The sequence below is a fragment of the Juglans microcarpa x Juglans regia genome, chromosome 2D (genome assembly GCF_004785595.1).
Source record: "Juglans microcarpa x Juglans regia isolate MS1-56 chromosome 2D, Jm3101_v1.0, whole genome shotgun sequence".
Taxonomy (NCBI): Eukaryota; Viridiplantae; Streptophyta; class Magnoliopsida; order Fagales; family Juglandaceae; genus Juglans; species Juglans microcarpa x Juglans regia.
In genome coordinates this window covers 2,775,756-2,798,151 of record NC_054596.1, presented here as the reverse complement: position 1 = coordinate 2,798,151, position 22,396 = coordinate 2,775,756, and the positions used below count along the sequence as shown (strand labels likewise).

The 22,396-nt window shown below is 36.6% G+C and overlaps 4 protein-coding genes across 5 annotated transcripts; 2 read left to right on the top strand and 2 right to left on the bottom strand.

Annotated features, from left to right (window-relative positions):
• Nucleotides 1–501: 501 nt before the first annotated feature.
• Nucleotides 502–6,368, bottom strand: LOC121250986 (alpha-mannosidase 2). Its single transcript, XM_041150255.1, has 4 exons — nucleotides 5,680–6,368; nucleotides 5,063–5,212; nucleotides 4,823–4,855; nucleotides 502–3,638 (listed from the first exon to the last, which is right to left on the bottom strand). The coding sequence occupies exons 1-4, from the start codon at nucleotides 6,235–6,237 to the stop codon at nucleotides 897–899; spliced, it is 3,483 nt and encodes a 1,160-aa protein (XP_041006189.1). The 5' UTR covers nucleotides 6,238–6,368; the 3' UTR covers nucleotides 502–896.
• A 4,465-nt stretch (nucleotides 6,369–10,833) lies between these two features.
• On the top strand, nucleotides 10,834–13,716 carry LOC121250985 (E2F transcription factor-like E2FF). Of its 2 annotated transcripts, XM_041150253.1 has the most exons (10): nucleotides 10,835–11,116; nucleotides 11,242–11,309; nucleotides 11,663–11,715; nucleotides 11,864–11,941; nucleotides 12,029–12,082; nucleotides 12,377–12,456; nucleotides 12,681–12,750; nucleotides 12,830–12,902; nucleotides 12,991–13,052; nucleotides 13,131–13,716. In XM_041150253.1, the coding sequence occupies exons 1-10, from the start codon at nucleotides 11,031–11,033 to the stop codon at nucleotides 13,521–13,523; spliced, it is 1,017 nt and encodes a 338-aa protein (XP_041006187.1). In that variant the 5' UTR covers nucleotides 10,835–11,030; the 3' UTR covers nucleotides 13,524–13,716. The 2 variants fall into 2 exon arrangements, with proteins under 2 accessions (XP_041006188.1, XP_041006187.1); XM_041150254.1 differs by lacking the exon at nucleotides 12,029–12,082 and having other exon boundaries at nucleotides 10,834–11,116.
• Nucleotides 13,717–14,792: 1,076 nt separating this feature from the next.
• Nucleotides 14,793–17,417, top strand: LOC121250984. The gene is given in 7 exon segments (XM_041150252.1): nucleotides 14,793–15,123; nucleotides 15,126–15,385; nucleotides 15,488–15,746; nucleotides 16,403–16,501; nucleotides 16,646–16,860; nucleotides 16,980–17,075; nucleotides 17,199–17,417. Coding segments are annotated over 6 exon segments (1,086 nt in total). The 5' UTR covers nucleotides 14,793–14,946; the 3' UTR covers nucleotides 17,056–17,075; nucleotides 17,199–17,417.
• An 833-nt stretch (nucleotides 17,418–18,250) lies between these two features.
• On the bottom strand, nucleotides 18,251–19,651 carry LOC121250983 (probable galacturonosyltransferase-like 10). The gene has a single exon (XM_041150250.1). It carries the CDS (start codon nucleotides 19,563–19,565, stop codon nucleotides 18,477–18,479), a length of 1,089 nt encoding a protein of 362 aa, XP_041006184.1. The 5' UTR covers nucleotides 19,566–19,651; the 3' UTR covers nucleotides 18,251–18,476.
• Nucleotides 19,652–22,396: the final 2,745 nt, after the last annotated feature.

The following is a 22,396-nucleotide window of genomic DNA, read 5'->3' as shown; positions in this document are numbered from 1 at the left end:
GTTGATGATGATGTAACTGTCTCAATCAAAGCAATACAACAGAAAATCATAAAGTTTTAGCAAAGTAGCAGAAATGAAATTTCGGCTTTGTTTTATTTTCACAAATGAGCTGAACTCAAATAAGATGAATTGAGATTAAAGTTAAAAGTTGAATAAAATATTATTAGAATATATTTTTTTAATATTATTTTTATTTTGAGATTTAAAAAAGTTAGATTATTTATTTTATTTTGCGTAAAAATTTAAAAAAATTATAATAATTAAATGAGATGAGATGAGAGCAGTTATAAAAGCAAAAGTCGATTGAGACCTTAATAAATTTTAAATCATCCACACTGTTGAACAAAGTAGCAGTTTTTTTAAAGAAACTGATGGCCACTGTATTTTTTTTTTTTTTTTTTCAGAATAATAGCTGCATTGAGAATATCACTAATAATTATTAACTAGATCTTTAACCTACAGTCATGAATGTTGGCCACTTCGACCTAAAGCAAAATACAATACGGAAAAAGTCGTCCGTGTTTATAGTTAAGTGCAAGTCTGTAAGTGGTAAACATAAATGCTACTGTCTCACAATAGTAGTACTTACAAAAAAGTCATAGATACGAATTCTCTCTCAAGTATTTTGAAACGGTATTGGACACCAAAAAATTTTCATGCTGATGTGCTTTATAATCAAATTCCTCAGCAAGGTAACCCACCCAGTTCATTGACAACATCCCTGCTGCTTCTAAAAACCGTCCATGCCCATCCACAATTTGGACTTAATCACACGTTTCAACTTTCATTGAGATAGCAGACTGCTGATGATTTCTCTCAGGTATGATGCGTCCTATGCAGTAGAATCATTCAGTCACTGATCCAGAACAATTAGCATCAGCAAAATTAGTGTATATTCATTGGTGTGGTGGCCGTAATTCCAACTTGTAAGCCTGTATTTCCATGGGAGAAATAAGTACGTGTCCCTCTTGTGCAACATCTCCAAACTGCTCGGTGTAACCAAGAATCTGTGTGTCTTCATGCAAAAGATTTAAAGAAGTTGCCTTTGCATTCAATACTGCAAGCCCCTTGAACATGTAGAACAGATTCACAGGCTCATCAGCAACACTGGTGCATTGAGATCTGCCCTTCCGACAGTATGAAGAATCCCAATGACGCCTCTGTAAGAGCAGAATGAACCTAGAATCTTCAGGTGGCTGCTGAGAATATTTTAAAGGCCGAGGGACCTTAAAGCTCACAATATGCAAGTCACATGGCAAGGGAGAAGCTAAAGGGGAGAAGGATCTTGGGGGCGGCTGCACAGATAATTCCAAAGGCTTCTTTGCAATGAATGTATGTAATGGATAGTTCAAATGAGCACCAACACAATGAGAAAGAAGAGAAGGGCTTAAGGGAAAATTATTGGAACCCAAGCTTGGAATGGAGGAAATATTGGATTCTATAAGGATGTGGAAGACTACATTCATTGGACGATTATCCATCACTCCTTGCCCAAGACCACGTCCATCATCTCTAACCAATCGGCGATCAAGCATGATCTCTAGCCATCCCTCTTTAAGGCTTGCCACACCCAAAGACTGCCGAGTATGAACAGAAAATCGCTGCCCATTAGACCCTTGCATGAATGCAAGAGAAGGCATAGGGTAGTAATTTCCCTGCAGTGGGATCTTATCATATGTCTCTCTCCGACTCATCTGAAAGCCATTTAGATCAGAGTAAAAAACCCTTTTGTTATTGATATCCGTCTTGTATCTAACTATTAATTCCTTGTCATCAAAATCAGGGCCAATAAGCTCAACATGGTATTCCTTCTCAATGAGTAACTGCTGTATAGTATTATCTCCATTATATATACGGGTGCTGTGGGAGACGGGGGGTTTCTCCCATGTTGTCCTTGGATAAGAGGATACTTCCTGCATCAAATGACCCTCTACAATCACCATCAGCCCACCAGCTTCGATGATAGATTGTGCATCGCCATTAGGTTTGAATAGGTAAGCCCCACTTCCCCAACTAGAGTACATGCCTATTTCTTCACCCACAACATTTTGGGAACCATTCCTAAAGATTATTTTCTGCAACAAGCCATGCCTGACATCAAAGGTGAGCGTTTGATGCCAATTCTGGATTTCAGCTACATCACCTTCTGCTTTTGAGCAAGCATAAGGAGTCGGACAATGTATGGAAGTAGACTGGGTGAAAAATTTTATTTTTGCTGGTTTTGCCTTCTCACATTGACCAAATCCATTAGCAATGTAATATGTTTGCAGACCCAAGGCAGGAACAGAGACTTTCCAGTGGACACGGTGCTTCCCGGTAAAAACCCTGCTTTTGTTCTGCTGCAATTCAGGTGAAATTTGGCTCTGAACACATGTCCAGTTTGAGTCCAAAACAGTAACATCTGGCCTGTTAACTATAACCATCACAATCTCTTCTCTTGTTTGCTCCAAAGGATTAAAAAAGACCACTGAATGAGAAGTTCCTTCACGAGCACTGATTGCCTTATGCATTGGTTGAACATCATATTTAGATCGCACCTGTTCTGGCTCAAATTGAGAAGGGTTTTGATCAGCTTTCTCTGGGCGGATACCAAGCAGAACTTCTATAGCTTTAGACATGAAAATCTGCAAATCCTGCAAAGAAGTATGCATCCGACTTCCATAGTCCTGAACCACATGATCCTTAGCAGTACCAGTGACCCCATCATGATGCTGGAAAAGAGCCAAGTTTCTTCTTGCAGCTGTCAGCTTGTAGGAAAACCCTACGGGCAACTTTTCACACTGCGATCTCTGGCAATATCCAAGTAATAAAGCCATCAGCATCTCTGTGGCACGTAGTGTATGCTCTAGCACCCGATCAACAGCCTTGAAGAAAGGCCTTGAAACATAATAACCACTCCAATAGTCCTGTTGCCTATCAGCATAGGTAAAGAAGTCGCCTGATAAAGAAGGAAAACCCCCAACCTGACCAGACCCTATCTCACCAGGAAGTGAATAATTTATCCTATCAGCCTCGTCGCGTAGGGTTCGGAAGTAGTCTTCCAAAGTACCAAACTTCACCTCTGCATTTAAACTTGGATTAGAATTGATATAATCAAATAGCATCTCATAATTCCTAAACTGAGCTTCTGCTTCATCAATGCTAATGTAACGAAAATCATCCCCTAGAGGAACAAGAAGTGTATTTGTTCGGTAGAGGGTTGATTTCTTTTTATACTGATCTAGTAGCTTCAGAGCCCTCTCCTGAACATTTCCCGAATTGGTCTCTACTGGATGCTGTCCCCATGGGCAAAGTTCATAAGAAAAGCCATGCATCCGAGCAAAGTCAAACTGGCAACAAATAGCAGGCTCTGGCCCACATGTATGTGGAATATCATATGAATAGAAGGGCATCATGTGTACAAAAATATCAGTAGTTTCCTCAGCATCCCAGCTCTGACGCCATATGTACTCCAAATTCTTATGCAGTGCGAGTTCCTTCTTCAGCTCATAATGGGTCCTCTGGATAAGCATATTCTCGAAACCCATACGGCGGAGAAGATAAGCCATGGTAGGTGAGTAACCAAATGGATCTATTGCCCAAGCATTTTTAGGAACAACCCCAATTGTGTCATTCAACCACATATTCCCCTCTGCCATCTGATACAAGGATTATGCAAAGATCAGGGCAGCTACTCAAAATGGGATAATAAATTCAGGACACATTCCTGAATGAATGGTAACACACCCACCCACACAGTCCCACACACACACAGAGCAGACTGATTCTTTGACAATGGATATTAGCTCTATGCAGCAATATATAGTTAGTTCCCCCCTGCGAGTACATGCGCGCGCACACACACACATATCATCTACCAGAAAGTATGCCACATTATTGTGTTTTTTGGGGGAAAAAAAATTAGAAGATGCGGATTACCGAACATACAGCTGAATTGAATGATAGAATGTACAAAACGGCAATACAAAAACATAATAGCACCCAAAACCAAATAGTTCTCTGTCACCACCCTCACATGTTAATTGACTTGTCTGTTAATGTTTCATATGACCTAACCCAAAGGAGAGGAGAAATATAATGAGGTGTAAAATATAATTCTTAACACCACAACAAAACAAGTAACTTAAAACATGCAAATGATATCACACATGAACAGTAGTCCAACAAGCTTAAAATTAGATAATGTGTAAACTAAAAATGCAATAAAATATCAAAAGAAAGTGTATCATAAAGAATAAATTAAACCAGACAATGAGCATTTCAAAAGCATCAACGTGATCAACTTGTCAAAAAGTACATTTTAGTTATATTAAACAAAAATTCTACCATTGCCATCGATCAGCCCTAGTGTCCTGATAACGTACAAGTACTTTACACAGGAATTACCCATACAAAAAAGTACTTTACACTGGAATTAAATTCCAAGATTTCACTCTTTCCTTCTTAAAGGAACTGTTCACTGTTTAAGTTTTAACCTATTGGCGAGAAAATGAATGGTTGAAACAATCGTTCTTGGCAATAAGTTCTGGCCCTTGAAGAATATTATATGAGGAATATACAAAAACAAAAAATTAGGTGATTCTTCTATACACTTTGACTATACTTAGGTCTGTCCTTTTACTAATAAAATTTCTATACTACTTATTTTTTGTAAAAAAAAAAAAAATGTCAAACTGAAGATGTCCTGCACTCAATGCAAATCACAGCTGATCGGAGCTTAATTAATTCTAAGATGAATAATGCTAAAAGTAAATATATAATATGGTGAAACCTAAGAAATTTATACAGTGATAATAATTATGACAAAAAGTTTTCAGCTTACCTGCTCAATAATGGCAAAATAATGTGAATTAGCCTGCATAAAAAAGAATGATATGATAAGTCAAGATTCCAGCTCGTTAGAACAAAATATCTTTCCCCAACATTAACAATTTGGAAAAAAAAAAAAACCTATAAAAAAAAAAAACAATTTGGAAATGAACTTGGGCATAAATTTACCTATACTAGGCGTCTAAAATCCCAACTAACTGTATGTAAGCTCATATAAAGCCATGAACATTACCTCATCATTCATTACCCAGCCACCTCCAACAATTTCGAGCTGCCCATTCTTTACTAAATTGACCAGTGACTCCCTTTTGCTCTCTGAGGCCTCCTTCCACCATCTCTCCAAATAAGACATTTCTTCCCATATAAATTTGCGTCTAACATCCTGCATCTTCAAATACGTTAATCCCGCAACAAACAAAAAACCTAAGCATATTTTCTTTTCTCACAATATTATAGTCCAAAATAACTGTTGTTAACAACAATAAATAAATTCGTTGCGGTCCCTTAATATTTCAAAAAGACCATCATAACAGCAATAAGCTCTCTAATTAATACCTCAGAGTATCCAAACATTATAAGAAACTAGGATACAAAACCATCTCTTCGTCTTCACTTGATCTCTGAACAGAAAAGTCCAAAACCAAACAGTGAACCGTTTGGCATCTTTAACCTCCTTGTAATAGTGACAAGTTCATTAATCACTTCACACGCGCGCGCATCTTAAATATATTTCGGTAACATACAAAACATCAAAGCTTCGAAACCAATTATTTGATTCATCGGCTCCACTGTAATTCAACGCAAAAAGAAAGAATAAGAAGGAAAGAGTAAAAGAAAAGCCCACTTCACCTTAGAAAGCGTCTCAACAATCGTATCGAGTATGCGCCTAGACTGCCTCTCATAGTACTCCTCCACGGTGAGCTTCCAACCGGGATCGTTATGCGAATGAGGCACCACAAACACCTTCAACTTCTCCGAGTCCCACTCGTTCCCTTTGTAGGACACCCTCCACCCTTGCTTCCAGGGCCCACCATCCACATCAAGGAACTGGATCGTGTCGTACAAATCCTTAGTCGTGATGTCCACCGTGGATCTCAAAACGGCGTCCTTGGCAGCGGCGTCGGACAACACCGGTTTCCGGTAAACGGGTTTCCGGGGCCTGGGGAAGCGTGGCGCCTGTGATTTGAAGTGGGAGGAGATGGGCCTGGGCACGCCGTAGCGGAGGACGACGAGGAGGAAGAGGAAGAGAGAGATCGCGAGGCAGATAGCCAAGAAGTTGGTGAAAATGAAGTTGCGGATGGACAATCGGCGGCGGGACTTTCGGGGGAGCTTGGATTTGGGGGTTGGGGTGCTCGATAAGGGAAGCAAGGTGTGGGCCCAGCCCCCACGCCGGGTGCTAAAGGCCATTGCCGTTGTTGGAGAAAAACAGTAGTGTGTTGCGCTCTCTCTCTCTCTCTCTCTCTGGATGACTGTGTCTGCGTCTAGGCGTGTAAATTGGGTGAGTCTTCTTTTTTATTTTTCTTTACTGCTTAGAGTCTTGGACTGATATTTAACGTTTAGTTTGCGTTTGGGCAGTTTGGATATTTTTAGATATTACGTGAATAGTAATGAAAAATAATATAAAAATAATAATTAAATATTAAATAATGTGAATAATAATGAAAAGTAATTAAAAAATAATAATAAAATAATAACTAATAGTATTACTAAAAGTGTCTCGTTTGTTTTTAAAAATGAGATAATATGAGTTGAGATTAAAGTTAAAATATTAAATAAAATATTATTAAAATATATTTTTTTAATATTATTTTTGTTTTAAAATTTGAAAAAGTTGAATTGTTTATTTTATTTTGTGTAAGAATTTAAAAAAATTGTAATGATAAAATGAAAGATTTTCAAAATTTTTAAAATATTGAGTTTTAGTCTTGAAAACAAACCAAGCTTAATCTTATACTTTTAAAAAAATTATTTATAATCATTTTATCATCATTCTTTTAATATTTTTTAATGTGATATTAAATAATATGTTTATAAATAAAATATAATAAATAAAATATAATTATTTCATGATACTAGGAAACTGTCCCGGATGCATTGGCCTCAAGGTGCACCTGCATAATAATTTAAATAAAAAAATAAAAAAGTTAGTTGCTTGTTTATCTGGAAAAATAAAATATAACATTAAAGAAAGATAAAAAATTAAAATTAAAAAAAAATTAAACTTTAGCAAAGCATGAGTATTAGTCAGCATCCATATTAGATTATCTATTTAGGTTGCGTTTGAATGTTGAGATGAGTTGAAGTGAGTTGAGTTTTTTATGAATAGTAGTGAGTTGAGATTGTTGAATGAGTTTAGTGGGGTCTACTTAAAATGAGTTTAAAATATGTTTGGATGTTAATATGAGTTTAGATATATTTATGAGAAGTTGAAAAAAAAGGTCCCACCGTTATTTTATACTGTTCATATCACAGTAAAAACGGAAATCATTTTCGTAGCTGGCGCCAAATGCTTCAGAAAAAATATCAAATAAATGGACACTGTAGCTTATAAGACAAGAGAGGAAATAACTTTTGGATGCCATCGTGTTTATTTATTTATTTATTTATAATAGTATGCACTATTCACAGATTTGTACTCTTTGAAGTTGTTATTCACAGATTTGCACTGTCGCGTCCTGCATCTGTACGTAAAAATGAGTTTACGGATTAAAGTGATTTCAAACTCGGCTTTCACGTGTGTTTGGAGGGCATAGCTCAGTTTAAATTTGAACTGAGTTTAGATGCTTTTAGCATCCAAACGAAGTCTTACTCTCTATATAATAAAAAAATATTATTAATTTTTTATTTTAAAAAAAATTAAAACAAAATAAAATAAAATTAGTATACTGTCAGAACAAAAATGATATGAAAAAGATACGTCAATTCATGTGAAACGCAGGGCTATTAAGGATCTTTTAGTAAAACATGATCATTCATTAAATTTTACAAGAGAGTTACACGCCAAATAGTCAAGAGTCTTAAAAACCTTTTGATAAAACAGGATCCTTCATTAAATTCTACAAGAAAGTTACATGCCAAATGATCAAGAGTTTTAAGAACCTTTTGATAAAATATGATCATTCATTAAATTATACAATTATGCTACATATTAAATGGTCAAGAATTTTAAAGATTTTTTAATAAAATAGGACTTAACTGACTTAACAAAAAATAAATAAAAGTTAACAAAAAATAAATAAAAATTATTATTCACAATTAGATAATCACTTATTATAATAAAATAAACATCATAAAATAATAAAAACATAATAATAAAAAGGGACGACGTGTACTATTACTTTTAAAAAAAAAATCTTACTAGAGATGATGGCCCCAAAAAAAACTGAGAGATGGGATCTATCCTACGTGGTCCCGTGAAAAATAAAAATTATATTTAAAACTTTACATTTCACACCATCACGTGGTCATGAAAAAATGTAGGATACATTAGACTTTTGCGGTTGGAAAATGCTGGCCTTCTTCTTGCCGTGACTTTCGCTGTAATTTTTCTTATTTAATGATTGACTAAGTATTTTTTTTAAAAATCTACTCTCACCACTCAAATTTATCGTTCGGTGATATTGTTCGATTTTTGTATTTTTTTTTAATTTTTCTTTTTATTTAATGATGAATAAAATATTTTTTTAATAATATTATAAATATTTTTTTTATTTTTTTAATATTTAAAAATATTAAAAATACATGTAAGAAAAATGAGAAAGAAAAAAATTTAATTAAAACTAACAGTGGCTCCAGGGGAGCTGGGAGTGGTGGGCGTAAACCCACTCATTTTTTTATGATGATGTGAATTTTAAAAAATATATAAGATGAAATACATTAGTAGGAGCTCCATAACTCCCAACCATGGTTGTAGAGCCGCTTTGCGGTTATGCAATTTTTTGATAAAAAAGTATGCCATTTACAATTAAATTAAAAGCACAATAAATGATAGTTTTATAATATTAAGTTTTATTTTTTTAAAAAATTGTGTGACTATGATGGAGTTAAAATTGATTATAAAATAATAGTAAAAAAAGTTATAAGTAAAAAGAAAAGTGAAATATACAGAAAAATGGAGAGAAAGTAAAAGGAAGAAAAAAAAAAAAAGAAAAGCAAAAAGTGGAAATCGAGATGAATATCTCATTTCTGAGCATCGTTTTTGAGTTTTCTTCTCCCTCCCGAGCTTCGTCTTCGACTAAACCCAACTTTGTCTTTGACTCATTTTGTCCTGAAAATCACATATGGTCTGAAACTTCATCTTCTCCCCCGAGCTTCATCTCCTTCAAGATTTTGCACAAGTGCGTGCGTGCGTCCAAAGGTAAACGGGAAGGAGACATATTCACCAATCATTGAGAGAGGATGAAAGGCGTGACGGGACAGAAAGTTGGGCAATGATCAATGGCGACGAGTACGGCAGCATGGCACAAGTAGACAACCGAGAAGAGTGGAGGAGAGCTGGGCTTTCGTGGCAGCGTGAAATCCCGTGGCTGGTTGCGTCAATGGCCTACATGCAATGGCCATTTGACAGTTATTTACATGGTGGCAGTGTTGCTAGGGGTTAAGAAGGCAGGTTGCTCCAGTTCCACGTACACTTCGTCCTCCTTCGTTGCGGGATGTAAAAATAAGACTCTGAAGTAGTGCATCCTCCATGTTGTGGCTGTGCGTGGCTGAGGGAAAGTATTTAGTACCTGTTCAGCTTGCTCTACTCTTAGTTATAAAAACAGGGGATGGTTGAAATGAAACGAACCGTTTCATTAAGCCTCCAGCTAAGACACGATTATGCACCGATTTTCCAAGCCGGTTGCATTCAACATTTTACTTACTTTTTTTTTTTTTTTTTTAATAACCACGCTAGAATGTTTGTGGTTTTATCATCTCAACTTCTATCTTATACTTAAATTTGATTGCTTTAGATGTTGCATATCGCCGTACAATACTACAAAATCTTGAATATTACGATATTCAATAGGTCCAAAAACCATATTGACATATTATTTACATTAGTCAAATATCAACTAGGCCGCTATCTCACAAATCCAAGATTAAAACAAGGATAAGTAACTTATCATTTAGGCTGCATTTGGATATTGATATGAGTTGACTTGAAATAATAAAATATTATTTTTTAATATTATTATTATTTTAAAATTTAAAAAAATTAAAATTATTTTATTATATTTTGTATTGAGATTTAAAAAAATTATAATTATAAGTTGAGATGAGTTTAATTATCAAACGAAACCAAGTATTGATTAGTGTTTTGTTTACAAAAAGATAATTGAAAATAAAATTTATTTATTGACTCGACTTAATGATACATGTCAAATATGTTTTATAATAAAATAAATTATACTATAGTGTTAAATTAAATCACATTAATTTATAAATTTATTTTATAAGACTTTTATCATTTAGCACCGAGCAGTATTCTGTTTACAAAAAGATAATTGGGAGTAAAGTTTATTAATTGACGTGACATAATGATACATGTCAAATATGTTTTATAATAAAAAAATTATACTAATTTACATATTATATTAAATTACGTAAATTTTATTTTGTAAAACTTTTTAGATCAAACATTTATCTTTAGTATTTATATATATATATATATATATATAGATAATTGGGTTGAGTATTGAACTTTTAATTTTATTTAAACAAAAAATGGTTTTAATTATATTAGAGAATTCAAGCCATGATAAGTGATTGGTTAATATTCATTAACAACTTTAAATTAATTAACATTAAAAATAATAACAATTTCACTTTAATCTAAACACACAATGTGAAAATATTGTATTAAAGGTGTAAAACGATATTTTTTAAATATTGTAAAAATATTGCGTTAAAGTTTTTTTTTTTGAATAATATTGTGTTAAAGTTGTAACAGTGTAAAAATACTGAAAAAATTAATTTTTTAATATTAGTTATGTTAAAGATGCTAGTGACCCGCCACCGAGCCAGGAAGCGAAGCCCAACAAAGGACCGAAACCGTGTCCAAAAAATAGAGCAGATTTCAATTTAAATTCCTGCGAGCCAAACAACCATCCTCCCTCCCAATTATATCTGTAGAATATATCAGGAAAAAAATAAGAGAGAGTGAGACGGAGAGATCAGAAACGGGTTGAATCCTCCTTTTCAGGTGGCTGTCAGGAGCAATGTCTTCTCTTGATCTTCAAAATCCCGAAACGAGGCCACCCGCTTACCACCGCAAGGAGAAGTCTCTCGGACTTTTGTGTTCCAAGTAATTAAAATCTCTCCATACCTTTTTCTAACTTACTTCTGTGTTCTATTTTTCTTCAAGTTTCTATTTTTTTTCTTAATATCTTTAATGGTTTTTATTTTTTATTCAATCTCACATTCCATCAGTTTCTTGAGGTTGTATAGTGAAGAAGGCGTCGCAACGTTCGAGCTCGACGATGCAGCTAGCAAACTAGGTCTTGATCCGATCTCTCTGATTACTGATTCTTGTGTGCTTCTTTTACAGAATAAAATTGTTGTCTTCATTCAGTTACCTTATGCTTGGTTGCCGAGAAAATGGAAGAAGAGCAATCAACCTACTTGTAGGGATCTATATGGAGTCTACTTTTCCAGAAATGGAAAATATTCAAGGGAACGAAGCCGGAAAGGATTGTTGTTGACAGGCTTTGTGTTCTCGAATCAAAATTAGTGGAAGTTTTAAGCTGAACATATTGACTCTTTCTTTTTTTCTTATGTCATTTTTTTATCGGTAGCCAAACGATACCTAGGGGTCGTTGATTGCATCTACTAAAAACATTCGAATTTGCAGGAGTTGAGCGGCGCCGTATGTACGACGTAGTCAACATATTGGAGAGTATTAGAGTAAGATTCTATGCTTTTCTCGTCCGACAAAAATATAAAAATAAATGAAAGAAGATAGTTCTTGAGTTACGTGTTCCCAAGCTTAGACTTCAGTCGGTTTTCTGCCTAAATTGCCCGAGTTGATGGCGTATTCCATTATTGTTAACAGATTATAGCAAAAAAGGGGAAGAACCAATACTCGTGGAAGGGTTTTGGAGAAGTTCCTCGGGCTTTAGAGGAGCTCAAGGTAAGTTTTAAAATTGGTTTTGTCATTCAAATTTTAATGCTCTGGCTTTGAAACCGTGAGACAATGTCTATTTTTATCCATTTACAGGAAGACGGTATGAGAGAAAAATCCAATCACTCTGATTTCTGCAATCCTGTTAAAGTATGTCAGAATTCTATCGTTAGTTTTCGTATTAAATGTCTTTCTGCTTGCGGAGAAACTGCAAGAAGAAATTAAGGTGTTATATTGAAATATGCTGACAGATTTTTCATTGCTTAATCTCTTACTCAGTTTGGTCTTAAAAATTGGAGTTCTGGATTTCTTTTCAAATTTCCTTTTATGAATACAACAGCAAAAGAACACAAGGACCAGCCTTTATATCCTTTGTATTTTAAACAGAGATTTTGTTGAAATTTTAGTTTTTCTCATAATTTTTGTTTGAGTTATGCTGATTAGGTTTCAAAGAACATTGAAAATGGAGTGCCTTCTAGTCTCCAAAATAATTGGGAGGCCCGGTCTACAGCCTCTTTGAGAAGCGGAAACCTCTATTTCCTTTTTTTTTTTTTTTTTTTTTTTTTTTTTTTTTTTTTTTTCTGTCTTAATTTTGTGAAGTAAATTACAAGAAACTGAGATCATTATCCACATATATAAACTTAGAATGTCCTTGATTGACCTCAACTTTGAGTAGGGGATGGTTTAAACATTTAGACTTGGCATAATGAATTTTTACATTGGCTAATTTGGCATCATTCATTTCCATAGACAACAGAAGGGACAAATCTCTAGTGATTCTCACTCAGAGCTTTATCAAGCTTTTCCTCTGTTCAGATGTAAGGGACTTTTTATTATGGTTTCCCCACAACGAATTTTTCTTGTTTGTGGGCTTGACACCATTTTTTTTTTCTTCAGATGGATTTTATCTTGCTTGATGATGCTGCGCAGGCATTGCTGGGTGATAACCATGACACAACAGCTTTGAGAAGTAACTGACCTTACCAATCTTTATCATTCTTTTGAAGAAAGTTAAATTGAACTTAACACTAGGTCTCCTTTCTGAAATAACTGCACAGCAAAAGTTAGACGACTGTATGATATTGCGAATGTTTTTTCTTCCATGAATATGATTGAGAAGGTAAAAAAAGATCCCCTCGGTGATTGTAGCAAGTTTATCTTCTCGTATCACTTCATAATTTTCTTAATCGATGTGCAGACTCACTTCCCAGAGAGTAGGAAACCAGCATTCAGGTGGTTGGGATGGAAAGAGAAACGCGAGAATGGATCTGATACGCCTTCAGATCTGAATGAATCCAAAAAGAGACTGTTTGGGATTGATATTACAAACGACATCTCAAAGAGAAATAGGGTGGAGTCTTCTACGAATTGCATAAATCAGACGGCAATAGATGTGCCAATGCATAACAGACATGGTGATTTGCGAATTGTCCATGATGGGATCAAATTGAAGCAGCGTTCAAAACACAGCTCAAAGGGTATAGAATTTGGCCCTTTTGCTCCTGTGAATGTATCCGGTTTGAAAGATCCTGAAAGGAGAAGAGTGATAGAGTTTCAGGAGAACTTGACTTCAACTTATCGTCCTCAATAACACGACCAAGGTGATTTATAATGTGTCTACGGATATGATTTTGATAAACGGGATATAGTACTGCAGAAGTCTAACGACAGTTTTCGTGGTGGATTACTTTGAATGCAGCAGATGTTCTTAAGTTATTCTTGTCTTACCATGTCAAATGCTGATTTAACTGATGTCAATTATCATAATATAATGGATTTGCATATGTTTGATTGTCTTTGATAGTGGCTCGTTATCGAATGTGAAATAAGAAATTGCTTCCAATCTTGATTTCTGTTCTAGTTGGTGGAAAAAAGTTCCTTTTTTTTTTTTTGCCATTTTTTTTTTTCTTTTCGGTCAATTAAGAGTTTTTTTCACTGAATCAGCATGTCGACTCTTCTCCTTTGAACTGAAATTTAGTTTTGGAAGTATAGTTCATCAGCACATTATTGTGTAGTTTTCCCTTTGTTCTATAATTATATGTCCAGATGCAACAAACATCCCATTATTTCTACTACGTTGGAAAAAATGAATCTCATGCTCCGATTACATTGCTGATATTTTTCATTCCTAAAGCCATAGAAAACTAAAACTTGTTTCACGATGTTCACCTGTGTGGTACATGTAATGCAGCACTTAGTTTTGATAAGATAAAAAAACGTGCATGTTTACTTGAACATTTAGGACCTGGGAAATGGCATTGTCGACATTCTCAATTACAAAAGGGATAATAAGGTAACAAATACTAGTCTAATTTTCAATTACGGTATCGGTATATATAGGTAGGGTACAAGGCCACAACATTTGTGGTGCTAAGGTGCTGTGTGGACAGGCAACCAACCCACACTCACCACTTGTTGCTCGGCCCACTCCCCGAGCTTTGCGATTTTAGACGTTATTTTGTATGATTATCCATTTCAATTTATGCTGAAATAGCCTGATATATAATAATTTTATACCATATGTTAGATTTATTTTATAATAAAAATTAATTTTTAATTAAATATATTATGTCAATTTATAAATTTTAGTGAAATCTCTTTATTTATTATTTTGCTAAGGATCATCTTTTATCGCTTAAAGTAAGAAATAATTCTTTTTCCTTTAAATACCCGTCATGACTTGTATGTTATAGACCAGATAAGAAGTTCAAAAGAAAAAAGAAAAGAAAAGAAAAGAAAAGAAAAGAACTATGCAATGTCGAATCTGTAATTAAGCCTAACAAAATGGGCGAATTCATTCCGTCACAACACGTGCCAACAAAAATCTCTTTGGGGTGGGGGGGCTAAGATGGATGGATGGATGGATATCAGGATGATGAAATAGCAAACAAAGAAAGAAAGGGAAAGATTCGGAGGAGACGTGAGAGCAGCCCGTCGAGGAATCACCAACAAGCACTCTAAGGAGAGAGAGAGAGAGAGAGAGAGAGAGCACTCTCATTCTCATATCTCAATTCATGGCTGCCTCAGCTGCTCGAGCTCTCGTACTCTCCCACCTCACCGACCTGTCACTCAAGCCCCTCCGCCCCAACCAAGCACCGGCCTATCTATTTTCCCGCCACCTTCTCGCCACCAGAAAACGCCGTCTCTCCTCTTCGGCCTCCATCTTCAGCTGCCTTATATCCGGCGTCGATGGGGCGGCGTCTCCGACGACTTCGTCTCGACTCGGAAGTCCGGTTTCGACCGCGGATTCTCAGTAATCGCCAACATGCTTAAGCGAATCGAGCCATTGGACACCTCCGTTATCTCCAAGGGCATCTCTGATGCCGCCAAGGATTCCATGAAGCAGACCATCTCCACCATGCTAGGCTTGCTCCCATCCGACCAATTCTCCGTCACGGTTAGGGTTTCCAAGCGCCCCCTTCATCGCCTTCTCGTCTCCTCCATCATCACCGGGTACCGAACCAAAATTTCTCTCCTTCAGTTTCAATAAATTTCAGAAAATAAATCGTCCAATTCTCACTAAAGAAATATTACAAAAAATTGTATTGGTGTTAGGTATACGCTGTGGAACGCTGAGTACCGTATATTGTTGACGAGGAACTTGGAGATCTCGACTGATAGTACGAATAATAGGTCGAATTGTTCGGAGCGGCGCGAGATTTCGGAGGCGGAGAAGGAGAGTGGGGAGGATAGGGATACTGATATGAGAATGGAGGATTTGAAAAGTATAGGGCCTCAGGTTTTCGGGGATTTGTCGCCGGAGGCGTTGAATTATATTCAACGGTTGCAGTCGGAGTTGTCTGATGCAAAGGAGGTCAGGGATTAGTTTGTATTTCACATAATTTTAGAATTGTTAGTAATTTGGATGTTTAATTGACAAGAGCAATCTTTGGAAAACGTTCTTCGAGTTTTGGTGCTGTTTAGTTAGCGTTTTTATTGGTACTTTCCTTTTGAAAGTTGCTTGGGGTTTTTTAACTCTGAAGGTAATATTTACATCATTACATGTGTGTAATCCTAAGTAAGCAAGACCTTAGAGTTAATTCCATTCCAGGTAAGCAGGCTTGCGTTTCCTAGGTCTCTTCCCAATGGAAGACCTTCAACTGTTGGTTCCTTGATTTGCTTCTTGGAATTTGTCTTTTTCAATGCACTTGCAGTTGCGCAATATCAAATATAATATCCTTTCAAATGGTCGTGAGTTTTCAATGACCAGCCTTTCATGTAGTTTGCAAGCTTAATGTACTATCAAAATAACTTGCTGTTTTCCATGCACTTTTCTGTTACAATCAATTATATTCTGGTTTCCTTCAATCATGCACAAACTGTAAATTGTAAATTAATATTAACCAGCTCAATCAAAGAAATATGACTTGTATCCAAAGTAAATTGCATTGTTTCAAGTACCTCCTGCATGATTAGATATCAAGGTGCTTGATACTCTTGCTGGAAGCTGACTGGTGTATATTGTACCAGGAACTTAATGCCTGGAAGCAGGAAAATTTGCAAATAGAAAATGGCAGAGGAAATAGGAACAATTTGTTAGAGTATCTGCGTTCCTTGGATCCTGATATGGTAATGACCTAAAATTCCTTTGCTAATAGTGTTCCTCAATACTTTTTCTAGTCTCCGGTGCTCTATTTTCTTCTGTTTCCCTCCTGTTTTAAGCCTTCATTATATCTGAAAAGTCTTCTCTTGGCAATTGATTTATTTCAACAGGTGACTGAACTATCTCGTCCATCCTCACTAGAGGTTGAAGAAGTTATCCAACAACTTGTTCAAAATGTATTGCTTACATTCTTCAAAGAGGAGAGGACTCCTGATTTTATGGGAGGTCCAATCAATGGAAGTACTGAGAAACACCCGGATGGGGGTGATGAATTTTGTGGCACTATAGGCACTTCGCGTGATTACCTGGCGAAGTTGCTTTTCTGGTTAGCATTTGTCATTTTGGCTGATTCTGTAGCCGATCTAGGCTCAAATTCTGTCTTATTAAGTGCATCAATTCCCGTCTGGGTATATCTCATACTAAGATTAACTTTTCGGCCATCAGGTGTATGCTGCTGGGTCATCACTTAAGGGGCTTGGAGAACAGGTTGCATTTGAGCTGTGTTGTTGGATTGTTGTGAAGGGAAGAAAGCGGAAAATTGTATGTTCTTTTCTTCTCCTCTCTTTGTTTTGTTCTGTTTTAATTTTTTCCCCTTACCTGTGTTAATATTGTGGTTAATCTAGAAACTGCCTTCTGTTCATGCTCTTGCTTGTTTCATCTCAGTTTACCAACTTGCGGGACTCTAGTGGCGGTGGCGGTGGTGTACAGAAAGCAGGGGGTGTCCAAAGAAGCTGAGAACGCGACCTGACCCGAATGCTCGGAGCAGCCAACCCGACCTTTTGTGTATTATAATAACTTATATATATATTTTTTTGCCACTTGTCATATTTTAATAAGCTCTTAAGGTTTTCTACCAAACCCAATTTAATCTTCATTTTATCATTGTTCTTCTCGCACTCCTTATTACCTTCCCCCCCCCCCCCCCCCCCCCCCCCCCCCCCCCCCCCCCCAAAAAAAAAAAACCTTTTCAATTCGTGGACCGTCGCCATCTGAAACTTCCAACCATATGTTAATGCTCAGCCGCCCGTTGATTTCAACACTTCTACAGCAATAAGGGAAAGATCTTTCTTTTTTAATGTGTGAAACATGCTATTCATTTATTCAATAAACGTCTTTATAATACCACTAAGAGAGATTTTTCTTTTTCCATTTTTTTGGTTCTCGCCCCACTCTTACGAACATCAAATTCTTTTTACCATTTGAAGGTTTGAGATTCATGCGTGGTACAGTTATATATAGGATGCCTGCCTCGTATTCTGATATTTTTTTTTTAAGAGAATTGTTACAGATATAGAGATTACACAAAGTAAACTCACAAATTGATATGATTTTATAGAATCCGTTATATCTACTTTATAATAAAATTAACTTTACGATATGATATTTTCTATTAAGTCATATCAGTTTGTAGGTTTATTTTTTTATGTAATCATTTTGTATTTTTTTTTTTTAATATAATTTGCTTATGCAATCACTCATGATCCAAGGACCATATGCAGAACGCTCAATTGATGGTGTCTTGCTTATGCGCGTAGAACTACGCTTGAGTATCCAAAGTAATAAGAAACTACTTATTATGACCTTGAGAAGTCGAAGATGAGTTGGTATTCTTCATGGAGACTTTTATCAAGCACGTAGACTTTGAAACTTTGGGAACAAAACCTGGACTGGTGATAAAAGTTCAGAAAAGTTTCAATTATAAAATTCATATTGCATTTCCGATCAATTTCACTGCCAAAATTTGGTCTCAACCAAAAACCATAAAGAGGAAAAAAAAAAAAAAACCGATACGTAATTTCCACCGAATATGCCTCTCTTTATACAAAAAATGAATATTGTTGGCTGTAGAAAAAATCAAAACAATCATAGTATACTGTACTAGAAGAATGTCCAGTAGCTGTTGTTTGCGCCTTGACCTGGTAATGATGGTGATGAGGATGGTCACGGTGTTTGTACTTTGTAGAGATCGTAAGGAGCCCAAAGGTAATCAACTGCGCATGGTGTCCTCCCATCGAGCCTAGCCCATGGCTTCCCCTTACCGCTCCAATGCAGCAAACTAACAGGACCTGGATGCAAAGACCTGCAACTACTCACAACATTGTCTCCACCAAGCCCGTGTTGGTTCCACCTATGATCAATTGCTTCAACATCTCCACCAAAAACCAACAAAAATGGCGGAAGAGAACCCAACTCATATATCCTCCTCTCTTTCTGAATCTCCATCCATTTCTCAATCTTCCTCGTGTACTCACCCTCTCTCCATCTCACCAAATCCATCAGCATCACACCCGTGTTGAAATAACAGGGTCTTTTCCCTTTTAGAACCTTCGAGAATTCAGGGTCGGACCAAAATTCATCCGAGAAGTATTTGGTGAAGTTTGCACGACAATATTCCGGAGCTCCAATTGTTCTTGACCCAGTTAGAGGAATCCTCCACAGCTTCTGAATGTCGTCGACTACAATGACATCGGAGTCCAGATAGATTACACGTTCAACGCATGGATCGAGTATATCGGCTAAGTAGCTTCTTGCATAGTTTAATGGGTTCTCAAGAGCCCGACGAATCGAGGATGATATTATCTTATTGACTGTAGTTTCCTTGAATATGTAAACCCTGTAACCCAAAGAAGGGAACGCCGACCTTACTATCCTTGTAAGCTCAGATATGTTTTCTAAACTGGAATCAGAAGCAATAAAGTGAAAGAATATATTTTCAGGGCAAGAAGTGTGTCTGAGAACTGAATGTACAGCCGCAACAGACCCTCGCAAGTACTCCAAATCGATCGTCATGGCGATGTGAACAAGCGAAGGGTCACACGCAAATACCATGCTGTTTCTGGGAGGGGCAGCGCATTGGGGCTCGTTTTGGTACTCTGGTGCCTCTGAGAATTGCATAGACATGCGAAATCCAATGGGTGCTTCTTCGCCAACACATTTCAGCTTGTTAGGAAATGATCGAATTGCATCGCCGGAGGATAGAAACATGAAAACCAGAATAGTCACAGAAAAAAGAGCTCTCGGAATAAACATTATCAAACTATATCGACTGGGTCTCTACGTTTAGCCTTCCAAAAACTCAAACAATGAATGAAATGGAAGTGAAAATAGAAAAAAAAAAAAAAAAGAACCTCTAAATATATAAATATAAGAGAGACACGGCATTTGGAGATGGTCAAGGAGTGGACAATTAGATGAAGAAGGCGAGACAAAACGCGGTGTTGTTACGTATATGGCAGAGAAGCAAAACGCGGCTGTCCTTGATGGGAGAGTTTGGCCGGTTTGAATGGGCTGGTTCTTGGAATGTTCTTCGTTTCTGCTTTTGCTTTATTATTATTATTATATTATTAATATTATTTATTTACTCAACTTGGGGAGCTTCTCGTAGTCCACCTTTTGGTTCGTCCTTAATTGAAGAAGAGTAACATGTGACCACGTGCTCTGAACAGATTCCTTTTAAGCGTCGTTTGAATGCTCTGAACCACTAAGCTTTGAATAAATCTTATTATATTTCCTTCTTAATTATAGTTATGGCTCTCTCTCTCTCTCTCCGTGTATTGGAAATTTGGAAGGTCGAAGTCAAGACTCAAAATTGTCAATTACTTGCAAAGATCAGGGACATCCCATGCAAATCATTAAAATTATCTCATGGGGGATAGTGCAGTAATCAAGAAGCCCGAGCAGTACAATAATCCCATTTAATAAAGTTATGCATGACTATCTAGCAAGTGATGAGGTAAAAAAAAGAGAGGTAGTGATAGGTTATTACTCTCTTATTCTCAATTTGCAACTTATAATGTATTTAAAGTTTTTTATTTTTTGATCATTTTATTTTTAAGTATTTTTTAACATCTTTAATCATTAAGAAAAAATTAAAAGAATATATAATTTTACTAATAGTCACTTCTTTAACTATTAAGTAAACTAAAAAATTAAAAAAAAATCAAATACAAAAAGAGTAGTAAATGAGTAGTAGGAGGGTAGTAACCTATCATTATCCAAAAAAGAGATATTTTTCATTCTCTCTATAAAACTCAAATCACTTGGAGTGCCTTCGTTGGAGAGGATGGTAGAGTTTTGGCTCTCACTTTTCTCTCTTTTTCCTTTCCATTACCGCAATATGTATACACTTTCATGATAGTTTTTTTTCTTCCCCCTCCATCAGTTTGGTTTTGGTCAGATCTATTGCACTCTGACCGCCATTAGTCGACATGGCCCATCACGCCATCCTACAGTTGCTGATCTATTGTGACGGAGTGGAATCGCCCCAAAAAGCTTAGAGTGTGGCCCTCACGCGTGGCTTGTTTCCACGCATGGTCTTCACGTTCCGCCACACCACAACACCTCCACCGGTTACATGCTCCGTACCAGCAGATTCGCCACACTGAGATCTTCCAGATTTGCCCTACCTCACCTCCTTACTATCGACATGTGGTTGTCAAGCGCCACCACAAATGTGCGAGAAGACAAATGATTGGCCGCAAATCAGTCTATCCGATGTCGTGCTTTCGATTATATTATCGCTCTTCCTAACTAATGATCTTGAAAAAGGGACTACGAATCTCTTTAAAAAAAATCTCAAGACAACAAACTATAGTGCATTTACAACTTTCGCCACTTCCAACGGAGGTTCACTGCCATCAGTGGTGGTTCCATAATTCGCATAACTTTGCGAATTGCTAACTATCGTCTTTTAAGACGGCGTCCTCTCTGTAGGGCATGGGTGTGAACTAAGAAATTGGTCTCAAAATCCATTTTATTTCACTCTTTTCCACCACTTTTATACTGTGGTTATTGGACGTTTGTGGAGACTTCACCCCTCAATCCTCATCATGTATCATCCTTTCCATTTCTAATAGAAATTTATTTGCGAAAAAAAAAAATAATAATACCATTTAATACAGGGTAAAGTCAACAGGTGAGCTGGCATTCTGTTAGCTGCTTTATGAGAGAAGAGCTTTCGGTATGACATCAGAAGTTTTTTTTTTTTTTTTTTCTTTTCTTTTTGTAATTAACTTGCACAGTGTCAACAAGTCACAGGCAAGAGTAGCATTGCCCAGCAATTGGATGTAATAAACATGTGCTACATGTGCTATGCGTTTTTCTTCGAACGAGTATGAAGTTCACAATACAGATCCATTATTCATTTAGAGGATATAAAAGAAGGTGAAAGAATATACAAATGGGAACACATGATGGTGCAGTACTTCCCATCCAGCCAATAATTAACAAGGCTGGGACATGATGCTTTGCCATGCCAACGTGATGGCTTCACAAGTACCAAAACGACGTTCTGAATTCAATGGAAAAGTCTGCTGCTTGGAGAGAGCTAGCTAGCGGGCAGACTATGCGGTAGGAAAGCATCATCGGGTCTCCATGCTTGGCAATTCCCATCAGTGATTCAAAATAGGGAGGGAGGGAATGACAGTGGCTCAGGCCGAACGACGTGGAAGCCTCGTTGAGAAGAGAAGGCCGCTGCTTATACGAGGACGCGTGGACATCTAGACTTCGCAGATCCTTTTACCATCTATCATCAGCCTTTGCCCACTTCTAATTTGTCCTTTTTTTTAAAAAACAATTTCTATCCACAGAGACAACAACTTTGTTAAGAAAGAAAGCATTAACCACAAAACAACGAAGGTTCCGCGGGCAGGTGGTAACTGCAGGTGCAAGACATCCACGATAACGATAAAAGTTTCATTTGCAACTGTATGTGTCACCTCTGCTTTTGTTAATCAATGGTCCTTTTTTTCTTTGGGCCTTCCTGAAGGCTGAAGCCAACACAAAGCGTTTCTTTTTACATAGAACAATATATGGTCTCTAAGCTGAAAGATTTCTGCCATTTCCCATATCTTGGATCCAGC

Coding starts and splice junctions, on each gene's coding strand:
- LOC121250986 (XM_041150255.1), bottom strand. CDS start 6,237: ATGGCCTTTAGCACCCGGCGTGGGGGCTGGGCCCACACCTTGCTTCCC. Junction 4,856..5,062: donor GCTGGGTAATGAATGATGAG/GTAATGTTCATG, acceptor TTTTTTATGCAG/GCTAATTCACATTATTTTGC. Junction 3,639..4,822: donor ATTTTGCCATTATTGAGCAG/GTAAGCTGAAAA, acceptor TCCTTGTATCAG/ATGGCAGAGGGGAATATGTG.
- LOC121250985 (XM_041150253.1), top strand. CDS start 11,031: ATGTCTTCTCTTGATCTTCAAAATCCCGAAACGAGGCCACCCGCTTAC. Junction 11,310..11,662: donor CGATGCAGCTAGCAAACTAG/GTCTTGATCCGA, acceptor TCGAATTTGCAG/GAGTTGAGCGGCGCCGTATG. Junction 12,083..12,376: donor ATTTCTGCAATCCTGTTAAA/GTATGTCAGAAT, acceptor TATGCTGATTAG/GTTTCAAAGAACATTGAAAA.
- LOC121250983 (XM_041150250.1), bottom strand. CDS start 19,565: ATGTTTATTCCGAGAGCTCTTTTTTCTGTGACTATTCTGGTTTTCATG.